Source organism: Felis catus, chromosome X (genome assembly GCF_018350175.1).
Source record: "Felis catus isolate Fca126 chromosome X, F.catus_Fca126_mat1.0, whole genome shotgun sequence".
In the NCBI taxonomy this organism is placed as follows: Eukaryota; Metazoa; Chordata; class Mammalia; order Carnivora; family Felidae; genus Felis; species Felis catus.
The window spans coordinates 91,787,888-91,805,225 of NC_058386.1; the positions used below are offsets into that span (position 1 = coordinate 91,787,888).

General features: G+C 41.3%; 1 protein-coding gene across 1 annotated transcript in view; it reads right to left on the reverse strand.

The window, feature by feature from the left end:
• Positions 1-14,550: 14,550 nt before the first annotated feature.
• The window catches only part of LHFPL1 (LHFPL tetraspan subfamily member 1), a 49,364-nt gene continuing 46,576 nt past the window's right edge, over positions 14,551-17,338 (reverse strand). The window contains exon 4 of the mRNA XM_023249367.2: positions 14,551-14,861. Within this exon, the coding sequence (XP_023105135.2) occupies positions 14,680-14,861 (182 nt within the window). The 3' untranslated portion in view covers positions 14,551-14,679. The remainder of the gene's footprint in view (positions 14,862-17,338) is intronic.

Sequence of the window (17,338 nt, forward strand, 5' to 3'; positions counted from 1 at the left end):
GCAGACATGAAAGCAGGATACATTTCAGTTAGTGGTGCAGCTGGGAATCAGGCTGGGTAGAAGGTTAATGTCCATGTATTGCTATGATTTACAGAAGAAAAGAGATGTGCATTATTCTTCAGAACCCAATAGTGATGGGAAATAGATGTTTAATGGTAGTATGTCAGCCATACAAATAACAAAAGTCCTTGAAACTGAAGATGTGTGAAGATTCTAACCCTTTTCCTTCTAAAAGCAACCAGGGAAAAATAAATTATAGAGGATGGTCCCCATATATACTTCCATCCTATATCTGAGTTTCTCTATACCTATCATATGGATATATGCCATGTATATTACATGGATTCCTTTGAGCTTCGCCCAACGACCCTATAAACAGAATGGCTATGCAAAAAAAAAGGGGGGAATAAAGTCCTCTCCCTCTCCCAATTTGCTAATTGAAAACAACCTTAGTCTGGCAACAGCGGAGCATAAGAAAAGACAATTTTGTTAATGAGTTAATGTCCTACACTACCAATGACTCAGACCTAAAAGTATGGTGTGGAGATGTGCTGGTCCTGGCCGATAGAGCAGAAGTGTGAAAGAGCTTAGGGATCTGTGGGGAATTGTAGTGTCAGAGAGAGAGGGAAAGCTTGTATAACAATGAGAAAGGTCATTTTTCCTAGGTTGTATGCCAAAGAGTTTGGTTTTGGATCCTGAAATGCTACTGAGTCAGAAGTTTGTATAAATAATGAGAGCATGTCTGACCTAGAAAGGAGAGATGAAGTGTATAAAGTTCAGTCAAAAAGGACTTTGCATTTTGGGGGAGAGAGGGAGCTGAGGCAGAGATGTGGCATTATACTGGGGGGTTAGAAGCATAAGGAAATTTAATGAACCAACAAAAACTATAAAAAAAATACAATTTATATTTCAATCTATAATAATTGGAGGGAAGCACCACAAAAATTGAGGGAGGGACTAGAACTCCAAGAGCAAGGCTTTCAGAGAAGAAACCCCTAGAATGCAGGAAGGGAGAATTAGATAGCAACAATAACTACAAAGCTGCTTTTTTGGAGGTCCACTCACCACTTATTTATCGTTGGCAGATCTTATAATGTTTTTCAGACAACGAAGAAAACTCAGAGAGGTTAAAAGACTCACCCAAAGTCATATCGTTAATTAGCAGCAGGAGCCAGGGCTGGATCCCATGTCTCTGGCCTTTTGGCAGCTTTCATTTCTAGGCTCTTGACCTTGAGTAAATCATTATACAATATTATTGAGTATGGCAAGGATTGAGGAAAAGGAAATTAAAGGACAGGGAAAGACATCCCTTCATGACATTTATCATAAACACCAAATAGGGATAATCAGTGACCAAAATCATTGGTGGACTTATTGAGCTGGTTACATAATGGATTCAATCTAAAGATTCTTAAACACACACACACACACACACACACACACACACTGACAACTATACAACTATATGAAGTGAAGGATATATTAACTAGCTTGATTATGGTAATAATTTGATAATGTATATGCATATTAAATCATCACATTGTACACCTTAAAAATATTGTACTATCTAAATATATGCAATATTTGTCAATCAAAACTCAATAAAACGGAAAAAAATTAAACATTCATAAAACATGGATATTTATTGGTAAATTGTATGAATTTTACAAAGAATTAAACTTGCTGAATTGATGAAGTAAAAGAGTTTGTTGTAGATAACCGACAATCTTAGAGTAGTATTTTGCAGGCTAAAGACAAGTATGTTCACTTGTGTCACCTCTTGGTGAACGTGGTATTGCCATCTAGCTGGAGCTACACATTTTAAATGACCAAGAGCAAATCTAATTCCTAAAAGCAAAATAGGTGGAATCAGAAGCTTGTGAGACGTTAGTCATTATGAAGGCTTGAGGAAGGGGCAGAAGGAGGAGAATAAAGCACCAAAGGCTTGGCCACGATAGCTTGATCATATAATTATCTATGTGTTAACCTACTTTCCCAAACTCCCTTGCAGTCAGATTGGGGCCATGTAGCTAGTTCTGACCAATGGAATCGAAGTGGAAGTCATGTGTACTACTTCTAGGTCAAATGGGTTAAGAGTTGGTGTTCCTTCTCCATCTTTATCTCCTCCTCTTATGATTTTGGAAGCTGTATCTTGAGATGGTGGTGTCACAAAATAGGTGGAACCTGAATCCTTGAGTCACTGCTTGGAGGAAAATTCCCACCAACTTGCATTAGACTTGGTAAAATAAACTTTTGTTGTGTTGAGATGCTGGAATTTTTATCTTCTAAGGCAGTTAGTGGTTACAAGTCCTAATGAGACAATACTGTCCTTATGAGAATACTGTCATATGTTACAAGTCCTAATGAGACAATACTGTCCTTATGAGAATACCCAAATCAGTCAGTCTTTTGCATGATTTCCATATTTCTCCCACACGTCACTAAATACATTTTTACTTGTGTAAGAAGTATAAAACCGTTTGGTCATTTAAAATTGTATGAATTCTTGGGGCGCCTGGGTGGCGCAGTCGGTTGAGTGTCCGACTTCAGCCAGGTCACGATCTCGCGGTCCGTGAGTTCGAGCCCCGCGTCAGGCTCTGGGCTGATGGCTCAGAGCCTGGAGCCTGTTTCCGATTCTGTGTCTCCCTCTCTCTCTGCCCCTCCCCCGTTCATGCTCTGTCTCTCTCTGTCCCAAAAATAAAGAAACGTTGAAAAAAAATTAAAATTGTATTAATTCTACAGAAATTTGTTTTGTACCACTTTGTTGGAAGCCATCTATTCCATAAAGCTATGTAGCTAAACTTTAGATATTTTCTGGGGTTCCCATCAAGAATACTAAGTAATGGCATAAGGAGGCAATGATAACCGTTCTAAAACTGGATTGTGGTGATGGTTGCAGAACTCTATAAATGTACTAAGAACAGATAAATCATACACGTAAACAGGTGAATTTTGTGATGTTTAAATGATACTTTAACAAGGTTGTTTCAAAAAGAGGTCAACTAAGTACAGATATTATCAAAAACCTTTGCATATATTTGCACACCAATTATAATCATTCCAGAATTCACTTCAAAGAGCCCTAAGGATATGTCCATACAATAAGATAGGAGCTAAATAATGCAGCCTTATAATCAGGAGAGCTAAGGACAATATTCCCAGGCCCAGGAAGAAGTCAGGCCAATAGCACCTGTGTAGTGAGTTTGGCATTGGTTTCTCTTGGCAGATCTACAATGAGTAAAGAGATGATGAGACATAAAACATCCAGAAATCATTCTCAGAACATGGAACACTTGGGAACTTTGACAGAAGAAACATGTCTCACAGACTTCGAACTTCTCACCCACATGATAAGTAACAGACGCTAGAGAGTTGGTTCCTGCTGAGAAAGAAAATGATGACTGGGAGCATTTTTGAACAGAACCATCCTAAAAAGGAGGGGTAAATAACCCAAGGTTGTCTCTGGAACTTTTCCCTTCACTTATCTTCCCAAATTTGTACCCAAGGCTCTCAGGTTCCCCCTATTCCCGGGACTGGAGGAAAATAAGTTGTCGCATAAAACTGATGATGCAAAACTGTTGGCAGCATATTTCCAATGAAGTTTATAAGAGGCAGCTGGAATGGGCAAGACAGAAAACAAAAGACTAATTCTGTATGGTGAAATATAAAATATAAATGGCAGATTGGTGTAGAAGATATTATTTTACTAAAGAAAACTTCCAAGTAATCTTGAACTTACACTCCACAAGCAACGGCCTGTTTTGTAGTAGAGGCGGTGGTGGTCGTAGCAGCAGTAGTAAAACAGCTAATATTTACTGAACGATTTAATATGTGTCACCCCCTGTGCTAAGTGCTTAACGTCATTATAACATTTAACACTTTCAACCAACCTATGAAGTGGGTATTATTATCTATGGGTATTATAAGAAGTGGGTATTATTAAGAAGTAGTGGAATCTACACCTTGAGTGTCTATACATTATTGAGATAGTACAACAGAGAAACTGCAGATCCAGACTGGAGCAAGCAAGGAGACTGACATAACTGAGAACCTAGATGATAGGCTCAACACCTATGCATGCTCACAGACCTATGCTCCTTTAACCCTCAGTATAGCCATGCAAGGCCAGTAGTATTATCCCTACTTACAGATGTGGAAGCAATTCTGTTTTTTCAACAAGTGTTTATTGAGTTTCTATTGTGTGCTAGGCAATGTACTGGACACTTGGACCACGGCAGCCAGCAAATAAGAAAAGTTGTTTGCTTTTGTAGAATTTACATTTTAGTGGGAGGGAAAGGGGAAAAAATAGGCAAACACATGCTATAAGGGAAAAGAAGCAGAATAAAAAATAATAAGGATTCCTCGTTCCCGTCCTGAAAAATACCACTCTCTTAAATTTAGTGCTTATTATTCCTGTTTTTATTACACATGCACAATATTATATATATGCATGGACTTGGTGATAGGTGTATATGTATTTATGCAATGTATGTGTGTGTGTGTATATGTTATGTTACATATATGTTATGTTATATTTTATACATATATTTATGTATATATATTTATGTGTATATTTATATGTGTGTGTATATACATACATATAAAACAACATTAGACCTTTCGGGTTTTTTTTTTAACGTTTACTTATTTTTGAGACAGAGAGAGACAGAGCATGAACAGGGGAGGGTCAGAGAGAGGGAGACACAGAATCTGAAACAAGCTCCAGGCTCTGAGCTGTCAGCACAGAGCCCGACGCGGGGCTCGAACTTGCGGACCACGAGATCATGACCTGAGCCGAAGTCGGCCGCTTAACCGACTGAGCCACCCAGGCACCCCTAGACCTTTCAGTTTTTACTGTATATCAAATCTAGTGCCATGTAACAACAAGCTTGCTTCCTTTACTCCCCTGGTTTGTGTATCAGTTGGGGCAGCTTTTCTCCATGTGTTTTCACTCTGAGGCTGATACTGAAAGGGTAGTTCAGGGAACATGATGTGTTCCCACATGGTTGAGAGAGAAAAAACAAATTCTCTGGTATCTCTTCTTGGAAGGGCACTAATCCTGTCATGAGGGCCCCACCCTGATGACCTCATCAAACCTAATTACCTCCCAAAGGTCCATTTCTAAATACTATCACATTGTCAGATCTCCAACATGTGAATTTTGGGGGCACACAATTCAGTCTATAGCAATCCTCTATTCTATTCCATCGGTCTATGTGTTGATCCCTGTGTTAATATTACACTTCTCAGTCATTATACCTTTGCGTGAAGTCCTGATATCTGAATCCAAATATGAAAGACAGACATGTTTTCACTCAAATGTGGATCTTGAGAAACTTAATAGAAGACCATGGGGGAAAGGAAGGGGAAAAAATAGTTACAGAGAGGGAGGAAGACAAAACATAAGAGACTCTTAAATACAGAGAACAACCTGTGGGTGGATGGGGGGAGGGGAAAATAGGTGATGGGCATTGAGGGCACTTGTTGGGATGAGCACTGGGTGTTGTATGTAAGCGATGAACCATGCAAATCTACCACAAAAACCAAGAGCATACTTTACACACTGTATGTTAGCCAATTAGACAATAAATTATATTAAATAAATAAATAAATAAATAAATAAATAAAATCAGCAAGTAAAGTTATATTTTAAAAAACAGATGGAATATTTATTGGAACTTCGTGGAATTTACAGATTCATTTAGAGAGAACTGACACACTGAGATATCAAGTTTTTTTTTTTCATTTGTGAAACATATTTACCTCTCTTTTTAGTCTTGTCCCATGCCCTTTGATAATGTTTTGTAACTTTCTCTGCTTCTTTTGTTAGATTTAGTGTTAAGTACCTTATATTTTTGGTTGCTATTATAGACTAAAATACTTTTCATTGCCTTTTTTCTGACTTAAATTAGAATGTTTGTAAAATTTATTATTTAGTATGATTTTTGCTGAAGGCTTGGTATCTGTTATCAGATTAGGGTATCCCTCTTTTAGTCCCAGTTTTCTAATACTTTTTTTTACCATTAATGTCTTAGGATAGTACCAACAAAGATAAGAGAAGTAAGCAGATAAAGAATATAGTTTGTAGGTAGAATTGATAGAACTTGCACATGGATTGGAGGTAGGGACCAAAGAAAGAAAAAGAATCAGAGATTACTTCCAAATTTTTGGCAGAAGCAATGGTTACGGGGGATGAAGAAAACTAGTAATTTTATTTTGTGTAGGTTAGATTTGAACAACCTAATCATGTTTAAATCATCATCATATAGATGCGATCACCTGGAGAGATTCTGCATCTTGAGAGGAGCAATGTGTCCTGGAATATTTCAACATTAAAAGGTAGAACAGGGGCAGAAGAGCCAGAAAAGGATGAGAAGGGTCACCAAAGGTGGTAGGCAGATAACCAAATAAGTACGGTTCCATTTACTTACTAAGATAAAGCAGGTTTAGGGAGGAAGATTTGGATCTTGGGTGTGGATATGTACAATTTGTAAAGCCCATTAGACACCCAAGTAGATATGTAGAGTATGTAGTTAGACTTATGAGCCTGGAATTCATGGGAGAAATTTGGCCTAGAGATAATAATTTGAGAGCCATCAATATTTAAGTCGGTGGTTCTCAATCATGGCTATACATTAAAATCACATAGTGATTTATAAAATTTATTTGTGTGCAGGCCCTACCCTAGACCATTAAATTAGAACCTCTGAAAGTGGTCCTGGGCATTAGCAGAGTTTTAACTTTCCACCTGATTCCAGTTTCAAATCAGAGCTGAGGACCACTCTTATAGATCTTTGCCTTTCAAATGTTAATGCACTTGGGAATCTAGCTAAAATGCAGATTATGATTCAGTGGGTCTGGGGTGAAAACCAAGATTCTAAATTTCTAACGAACTCCTATGTTTTGGGACTATGCCTCAAACTTTGAGTAGCAAGGATAGGGATAATATTTAAAGTCATGAGATTAGACTAGTATCCAAAATCTATAAAGAGCTCACCAAACTCCACACCCGAAAAACAAATAATCCCATGAAGAAATGGGAAGAAAACATGAATAGACACTTCTCTAAAGAAGGCATCCAGATGGCCAACAGGCACATGAAAGGATGCTCAACATCGCTCCTCATCAGGGAAATACAAATCAAAACCACACTCAGATATCACCTCGTGCCAGTCAGAGTGGCCAGAATGAACAAATCAGGAGACTGTAGATGCTGGAGAGGATGTGGAGAAATGGGAACCCTCTTGCACTGTTGGTGGGAATGCAAACTGGTGCAGCCACTCTGGAAAACAGTGTGGAGCTTCCTCAAAAAATTAAAAATAGACCTACCCTAAGACCCAGCAGTAGCACTGCTAGGAATTTACCCAAGGGATACAGGAATGCTGATGCATAGGGGCACTTGTACCCCAATGTTTATAGCAGCACTCTCAACAATAGCCAAATTGTGGAAAGAGCCAAAATGTCCATCAACTGATGAATGGATAAAGAAATTGTGGTTTATATACACAATGGAGTACTACGTGGCAATGAGAAAGAATGAAATATGGTCCTTTGTAGCAATGTGGATGGAACTGGAGAGGGTGATGCTAAGTGAAATAAGCCATACAGAGAAAGACAGATACCATATGTTTTCACTCTTATGTGGATCCTGAGCAACTTAACAGAAACCCATGGGGGAGGGGAAGGAAACAAAAAAAAAGAGGTTAGAGTGGGAGAGAGCCAAAGCATAAGAGACTCTTAAAAACTGAGAAGAAACTGAGTGTTGATGGGGGGTGGGAGGGAGGGGAGGGTAGGTGATGGGTATTGAAGAGGGCATCTTTTGGGATGAGCACTGGGTGTTGTATGGAAACCAATTTGACAATAAATTTCATTAAAAAATAAAAATAATAAAAATAAAAAAATTAAATTAAATTAAATTAAATTAAATTAAAAAATAAAAATAAATAAATAAAATTTAAAAAAATAAAGCCATGAGATTAGATTAACTCATCAGGGGAGTGGGTGTAGACAGAGAAAAGGTACAAGAATAGTTATTGTTTTTTTTCCTCAAAGGTACGGAAATTGATCCATGCACAGACCAGGCAGACTATTAAATTTAAACAGGATTAAAGCTTTGTGTGACAAATATATAACAGGTTGCGTGAGGGGCAAAAGAGAGGAACGTTTATTCAAGAGGTGATTAAATTGATGAACTATGGGACTCTAGATTGGGTAAGTAGGATGAGATCAAAGAGTTGGTAGACCAAAGGAGCCTGGGTGGCTCAGTTGCTTGAGCCTCCAGCTTCGGCTCAGATCATGATCTCACAGTTCATGGGTTTGAGCTCCGTGTCCAGCTCTGTGTTGAAAGCTCACAACACAGAGCCTGGAGGTGTGTTGAAGCCTGGAGCCTTCTTCAGATTCTGTGTCTCCCTCTCTCTCTGCCCCTCCCCCGCTCATGCTCTGTCTCTCTCTCTCTCTCAAAACTAAATAAACATTAAAAATTAAAAAAAAAAAAGAATTGGTAGACTGGAGATATTAAGACCACGAACTGAAAGGATAAGAGGTGTTGGTCAGGAATAGAAGGCTTAAAATCAAGATTTTGGTGATGGAGCATTTATTGTTGATTTCAAGAGTGGGAGTGGTTGAGACTAAGTGAAAGAAAATATAATTGGAGGTAAGGAAGCCAAAGAACTTGGAGAGCAAGAAGTCAGCACAGAAGTTCACATGGATGTTGAAATTTACAAAATTATGGCAGTCAAGAAGCAAGCCATGTGCTGAAGTCCTCAATGAATGACAGATGAGTAAGAGGCCAGCAGATGATATCAACAATGAAAATGGAATGGTATGGTCTACTAGCCCCCAGAGATTCTGACTCAGTTAAACTGGGGTGGAACATAGGCATCCAACATTTTTCAAAGCTTCTCAGAGGATTCTAATGTGACCCAGAAATACAAATCACTGTGTTAGAATAACTATTGTGAAGTGAAAGGTATGGAGCTGCTGAACGGTAAATACCTACCATAGCTCCCGGGGAATGTGAAGGCCAACAGCAAATAGGAGATGCTGTCTTAGAAAGTTTAGTAAACAAAGAGAAGTTAAGTAACTTGCCCAGGGAGACACAGCTTGGAAATGTTTAGGCTTGGATTCAAAACTTGATCAGCCTGATTCCACAGCCTAGAGGCCTTCACTTTACCATGTTGTCTAGGGGGTCAATATTTTAGCTCACAGGACACAAAGAGATGTCTTGGAAAGCAGTCCAAAATTCCACAAATGAGACTCTAATAGGCCACAGTGGGAAGAGACAACGTGTCTCTGGAATGATTCAAGTATTTATGTCTTTACCCCTTTTTATCCTGCTTGACCTTTCTACCAGCTTTGTTTCCTTTCCGGATTTGCAACCATCTTCCCAGGAGGTAGAGGGAAAGGGAGCCAGCTTTGTGGGCTGCCCTCATGGATGCCAGCTGGCCTCAATGCCCCCTTTCCCCAAGTACTGTTCTCTAGGGCCTCCTTTCTACACAGGGAGGAAGAAATAGGATGCAGCGCTGCAGCCAAAACCAAGCATTTTGTCTCCCCCTACTTCTGCCTCCTGACATGTCAGCAGCTCTGTATAATGAAAATCTAAATCATTTGTGTGCATACATAGCAACTGTTTATTTTGCTGTTAGCTTTGAGGACTCAGTGGGGGTTCGATGCATTTAGAGAAGAGATCAACACTGGGAAAGCCTAATCTCATAAGTAGACAAAATGAAAATTCAAGCTGAAAATACATTATCTCTACATCTGAAAGGGAGGCCAGTAAAAATATCTTTCAACTTCAGCCCTCTCTCCAGCTCAGGAAATGCTTTTCGACCAAGGACATGGAGGGGAGATGACTCCTTGCAAGGGTCCCGCCTCCTGTCTGCTAGGAAAGTTTTCCTGGGCCTGGTGAGAGATCGTTGTCAGTTCTAGAAATAGCATACCTTTCCCCTCAAGCCACCAAGTGGGATGCCTTCCACATTTTACAAAATGCGTTCACTATTAGTTTTCTTGAAGCTTCCTTTTTTACCCCCCCACCACCACCACCACCAACAGGCTGCCTTGGGACCAGATACAATCCTGAAGTTTCTCCACATTAGTACTTCTACCAAGAGTGACTGCCAGACTGGAGAGCGTCTCTTATCACATTTTGAAGGGGCCAGGCCCTCCCTCTTAGTGCAAGTTGTTTAACAGTTTATAAAGCATGTGCGTCTCAGTAGCTTCCTCATCCCCACATCTTCCCAGGGTTTCCCCTCATCCAGCAAAAACCTTTTATTGCCACCTATTCTTGCAGAAGCCAGAAACCCCTTTCCCAGAGGCCAGAGCCTTTCTATCTTCGTTTCCTTTCCATCTTGGCAAGGCAGGATCCCAGTGCCTGGAAGCGAACAGAGGCAGCTATTCCTCTGGGAACAGGGATAACGAGGAACAACATTCGGGAGAGGACATTGCCTAAGACACACCTGGGTGACTAAACACTTGCAGGAAACCAAAGACCACTCCAGGTGTAGAAACTATAACCCTACAGACATGAAGGCATGTTCATGGGGCAGTTACTCCCAATCTGGCCTTCTCTCCTGAAAGAATGTCCTGCTAAATGGGCTCTTATGAAACAGTCAGTGGATTGCGAGCTTGTCCAGGTGAATACCCTCCCACCTGTCACCCGCCCCCCCCCCAGAAGATCTAAGTGTTTCCAGGATTCATAAAGGACCCATGGTTTGCCACTCCATCCGTGTACACAGGTGGGGAGCATGACAGCCAGCCAGGCACGGAACAAACCATAGTCTCTAAGGTCCTCACCTGACTCATTTGGCCCTCCTCCTGACAGAATGGCTCTCCTTCCTCTCTGCTCAACAGCAGCCAGAGAAGGCAGGCTTAGCTTTCAAGAGCCTGCTCCAGGCCACAGGGAAAAAAAAAACCCAGGCTACTCAGACATCTCTGCAAAAACAAGGCTTGGCAGCAAAGAAACCAGACACAGGCAGAAAGGAATTTAAATTCAAATTGAACAAGGGGCTGGATCCTTTATTCAGTATAAGCTCCCTGAAGGCCTGATTTCCTTAAAGAACAAAAAAAAAAATCCCTTTTAAATCCTATCCCCTTTCCCTGGAAAAGGAGAGGAAACATTCCAACCAACTAGTACCTTATACAAGGCGACAGTCATGTAAAACAGTTCTTTCGAATTAACTCCTTCCTGCTCAGTCTCCTGTTTAGGGTGTGACTGCTTCCCAGTGTCTTTGGGTGTCTGGGCCATGTAGGGCAGCAAAGCGTAGGCTTCCTGGAGAGCCATGTGTAAGAAGATGACAGTGTCAGGTCTAAGTATACTCACCACTGAGCTGTGATTTTCCATTTGCCCCTTGCTCCCCCAAGGTCCATTCTCTGCCCTTCTCTGCCACGTTCTGTGCCAAAGCTGACCTCAATGGACTGTAGCAATAGGCTTCCTTGCCAGCTGGCATCTGGCTGGGTCTGGCTAATGGTGGGCACTGGCAGGAGATCAGAGTGGTAAGAGAGTGAGATATATAGATTTTATGCCCCTGTATCCCTCCCAGCTGTGTGGCATTTAAGCAGAGCCCACATTGTGCAACCTAAAGCCACAGCTGTTACACAGCAGCCCCTAGCGTGCACTGGTGTAGCTCTCGATGGGTTCCAATAACACACTTTCTTCCCTTTGCCCTTTCAGTCGTAGGGGTGTTGACGGCTCCCCACTGTTCATAGTGTCTGTATGCCTCACCAGTATTGTAGGTCCCTTTAATCCTACCCATACCACCATAAATGGTCCCTGCATTAAGCTCATCTCAGCTAAGTATACCTTACTGAGTATGCCATCTGTTTCCTGCCAAGACCTTGACTTAAAGACTTCTGCCCCTTCCGTAAATTCCATGCTACAGAATTCATGAATGTTCCCTATCCTGAGAAGAGAGATCCCCTGATCTTTTTTAAGGGGAGTGGCCTGCCTTTTCTCAGATGCCTGACATACTCTCCATATCTTGGAGTTTTCTAAATTAAAGTTGCATTATTTTGTCTATATAATAAAACGGAGGTTTGAGCTGGTTCCACTTTGTTTTGCCTCTTGTTAGTCATCTTTCCTGTAATTGCAAACTCACTTACACTGCTTGCCTCCCATTGAGCTATTTTCAGCTTGCCTTACCTTAAACACTTAATCCAGCTCCATGAGGAAGATAGTTCTTGACACGGATTCAATCACCAGTTCCTCACTATGTTATTCCTCCAGTATCCCCATCTCGGTGATAGAGACCACTCATATCTCAAAGTGGTCATCCCCAAATTCTCACTTGCCCTCACCTATACATTATCCATTAGGCTAAGTGCTGTGGGATCTAATTCCTAAATATCTTCTTTCAGATTCACCCATCTGCTCAAGCCCCACAGTTAACTACCTTAGTCAGGACTGGAGCCTTTTACCCCTAGATTATGGAAATATTTCTAGTTTCTCCCGATTGTCCTCACTTTTGTCAAACTGACCTTTGAAAAAAACACAAATAGGTTTATGTCACTTCCCTTTCAATGGTGCTCCTTTAGGATAAAATCCAAACTACTTATCTTGGTGTAGAAAGCCCCATGGATTCTGGGTAGTATTTCCCTTGTCGGCTTCATTTTTGTTGTTGTTGTTGCCACTTCCATTTTTACAAACCTATTCATTGCTTTCATGATGGTGCCATATTCTTTTCGTGTCTCCATGCCTCTTGGTTCCCCACTCTTTTGTCTCATTCACTCTTGCCTTTGCTGACTAACTCTTCCTACTCATCTCTCAGATTTATCTTAGGCATCATCTTTCCTACGAAGTTTTCTCATGAACCTCTTTACCCCAAGTTGTTTTAATAGCTTCTCTGCATAATCCTTTAGCCCCCTCTTGTTCACTTACTAGCACTCAACACACTGGCAATTATTTATCTTCATGTCTGTCAGAGCCCACAACTAACTCTTAAGATGTGAAACTGTTTCTTCTTCCTCTTATCCTCAGCACTTAGCACAGAATGTGGCATGTAGTAGGATGCTCAAGAGATGTGTCCTGAATGAGTGAATAAATGAGTGAATGAGCCCATGAGGGAAGAATATGCTTGAATTCACTCACCTCCGTAAGATCAATATCAGGGCCTAACCTTCTTGAAATGGCATATAACTAATCAGCCAATCTTTGCCATTTCTCTCCTACCAGGTAAGGCCGTACCCAAACCACTCTGGAGTGATTAACAATAGAAACAGATGAGCTGGCCTTTTAGGTCACGGGCTGTCCCTAATCCCTAAAGCTACAGTTAGGGAACAATAGAGCTGGCCTGAATTAATGGCCGTTGGTGGGGGTGGGGGGAGCGGTAGACAAATTCTGTCCTTGGGAGACACCAAGTTCTTCTACACCATCCGTCAACCTTGAGCACAGATGGGATGGAGGCCAACCCTAAAAATACATCAGCCCTAGGTGACAGCAGAGCTATGTTCTTTCATGTCTAATTCATCCCAGATGGAGAGGAAGCATTTGATGAGCAGTCTTTGAAACAGGCAGAGAAACTTATATCATGTTCCGAATGACTATAGGGGCAAAAGGCCACTGTGGGTTTCCTGGTTGATAAAAGTGAACTCTAATAGAAGTTTCAATAAGGAGCCAGCAGAAACATCCTTGTCATCATCATTGTGAATCCATGTTTATTGAGGGTACAACAAATGCTATAGTCGCTGCTCAGAACATTGGATGGACCACAATTTCTGAACTTCTAAGGGACTAGAGAATTCGTGCCACTATTTTGATGCCAGTCACCCAGGCAAAACACAAAATGAAATGTTATGAATATTGTAAAGCATAATAAGGAAGGGGTCTTAGACTATATGCAAACATACTTGATTCGTGTTTTCCCCACTGGGAGTCACCCGCCCCGTAAGCTTCCCCGCAACTGGAAAGGAAGAGAGGCAGGAGAAAATAGGAAGAGTCAAGGTATAGTCCTGAGAAGGTGACAAAAATTTGAGCAGTGGCACTCCATAGATGTTCGGAGATAGCAATAAGTCCCAGGGGGAGGGCCGTATGCGTGGAGTGGTGGGAACCAGCCCTGTCTGTCTCCTAGTCCTTCCCTGCACACAGGTTCTTACACAGCCTTTAAGTGATAGAGAGGAGCTGTAGGACTCTGAAGAGCTGCTTGATTGTGAAGTTACTTTTCAGGTGAGGATCTTCTCCTTATTTTGCATAAAGGAGCACTTTGGGACTTGAGGGCTAGTGGGTACTCACCAGCTAGGTAAACATTTGAGAGAATCATAGTTCTTGACGAATTCTGTAAATAGCCACTGACCCGCTGGCTTAAACAAAAGAGAAAACGAATGACTGGTAAGTTAAAAAGCATGCAAACACTAGGCTATACTCCTAGCAGGTGGGTAGCAAGTGGCCTTGTCTTAGTGTCTCTCTTTTTTTTTTTTTTTTTAAGTTTTTGGACGTTTATCACTTATTCCTTTTTTGAGAAACAGTACGAGTGGGGAGAAGACAGAGAGAGAGAGGGAGACACAGAATCCGAAGCAGGCTCCAGGCTCTGAGATGTCAGCACAGAGCCTGACGCGGGGCTTGAACTCATTATCATGACCTGAGCCGAAGTCGGACGCCTCACTGACTGAGCCACCCAGGCGCCCCTTAGTGTCTCTTTTCAAGGCTCCCTTCCCTTCTCTTTCCCACCCTTTCCAATCTTCTGCCAAAACTCAAGGTTTGAGGCAGTGGTCAAGCTCCATGGCATAAGAATTGGTGTTCCTCATGATGCTCTCTGCCAACATGACAGGCTTGGGGTTTCTTCCAGCAAAACAAGAGAGCCAGGTGCAGATCAACATGGCTGCAGCTGCTGCACCTCCAGCACAGTAATAGGCCCAGCCAAGCCGACAGGTACCTGTAGAAATAGGGACAGAGATATAAAGGTTGGGTTGTCTTCTCATACATTCTCTTTGGGGTGTTAGGGTTAATGTGATAATATGAAACAGCAAATACAACTTGGCTTCCTGTTTCCTCCTTTTCCTCTTGGGCTTATGGCTGGTATTTGCTTTAGAAAGAAGTTACAGAATTTTATTCTGTTACAGTAGGAACCTGGGGGTGGTGTGGGTGGTAATGGTGGTGGTGATGCTAATGAGAATGATGACAAGAGCCACTTAATCACGTGTCAAGAACTACGCTAAACTCCTTGGACATATATCTCATTGACCATTACAGTAACTATATGAGATAGACACTCTTATTGTCCCCGTTTTATATTAGATGAGGTAACTGAGGCACAGGTTCAGTTAATTGTGAAAAATCACACAGATGAACAGCCATAGAGTCAGGGTATAAACACTGGCTAATCTTGACTCTAAAGCTCTACGTTTTTCACCACACTGATGTGCATAGACTATTTCCAAAGAATCATATTCTGCATCATCAGGAGATTTGACAGGCAAAACATCAATAAAAATCCCTTGCTGTTTACAACATGTCTTTGTCTTAACCTACCCTTGCATCATCGAGGGAAGAAACATGTGTTGGAATCAAGGCCAAGCTTGTGAGGCAGCAGTTTAAATTTGAAGGGTAATAGGAGAGGTCACCTGTTCAAAAACATCCACTCTACCACCTGCCATCCTATCAGAAGTAGATACTGTCCTTTGAAGTATTTGTGCTTTCTCTGAGAATTTTCCCTCAGAAAATGTCAGTGCCCAAAGAAAAGAGAGCTATTAATTTATAAGGGAACAGACTAACAACTAATTACTAAAAATCAAGTGCCTAAGCAAACAAGACTCCAGCAATTGGAATGGATGCCAGTGATAGGAAACTGCAGAGGGATCCTGAGAAAAGACATAGGTAGTGACCTTCACCTACCTCACAGTCTTGCAGAAAGCTAGGTCTAACTACAGTCAGTTGGAGATGTCAAGACTGATCTTCATGACAATTTACTTTTTAATAACCAATTTCTTCTGTTCACCTGGTGCCCAGGGAATGTTAATTTTACTTCTTCTAATTGGCTAGTTGGCATGTCATATAAAGAGTCTAAGATGGTCCCAAGTTAGGCTGCTTTGCTCCTCTATTCGGGACAGCCTTATATATCCCGAAATTCTCACCTCAGAAATAGTGTTCCTTCTACCACCAAATTATCACTCATGCTGTCTCTCCTGCCAGAAACAGCTTCTTTCCTCTTATTCACCAACTCATATCTACCTTGGAACTCTATCCAGGACTTCCAAGAAACTTTCCTAGATTAACCCCAGTCGGCTCAAGTCACCTCAACAAGTATCCTACCAGGAGTTTGTCCATACATCCCTTACATGGGTGTACCTGTTGGTCAAAATTTTGGGAGGAAAATTTGCATATCAAATATTTTTCATCTACCCTTTACCCCCTTCTAGATTGGCTCAACAGTGCAGATGCATTAGCTTCTTTCTTGATAATAGCTCCCATATTGTGTCAACAGTGGGTGCTCAGTGTGCATGATTTAGCCTGACAATACTCCAAAGGTGGGTACACTTACATTTTTTAACCCTCAACAGCCAAACTTATGACTTAATTTTTTTATTAAAGCCACAGTATTGTTCTGTTTGTTTCTGGAATGTGCTATGATCCTTGTCACCATAAGGCCTATGCATATTCTACTCCCTAAAATGCTTACCGCATGTAGGCATGTGCACATATACTTCCCACCGCTCTTTTTGCCTAGTGAATTTTCATTCTTCAAAGCTCAGCCCAATCATTAATTCCTTAGTGAAGCCCTCCCTGACCTCCCTAAGTCAAATTCCTTCATCAGAGGCCCTCATGAGTACTGTGTATATTGCCTTCTATACTTGAATGAATGAATGGATCCCTTATCCCTTCCCATGGCAAATGTCAAACTTCAGTTCTTCAGCAGAGATACTGCTTTACCATAGATGGAGGCAGTCATATAACTCCCTGAAGTCACATGGCCCCACTGAAAATTATAGCGAAAGCCAGACTACAGTAGGTAATGGAAACAATGCAATCCTCAGATAGATGGAGTGAATTTGAAAGAGAACCATTCTTAGGGAAAATAATCTAACTGGCCTCAACATGAACAATGATGGGTGGGACTCTGGGAAGAGTAAACTGAAGAATACCACATTGAGGCAAGCAAACAATAAATTTGTTCCTTAACCACCTTGTCACGCCTCCCCTTAGACATACATACATACTCCCTCTCTTACTAAAAGTAGGAGGTTTTATATAATGCTTTGGGTTTCACAAGGTGAAAACTGTAGAGACGGGCAAACCTTCAACTTCTGCCATCCCTAGGAAGAAGGCTGCAGGTTTTATTGTACCCAGTTCACAGACAGGAATCGTGAGGCTCAGTTGATAGCCTTAGGAACTCTCTCCGAAACAGAGAGGTAG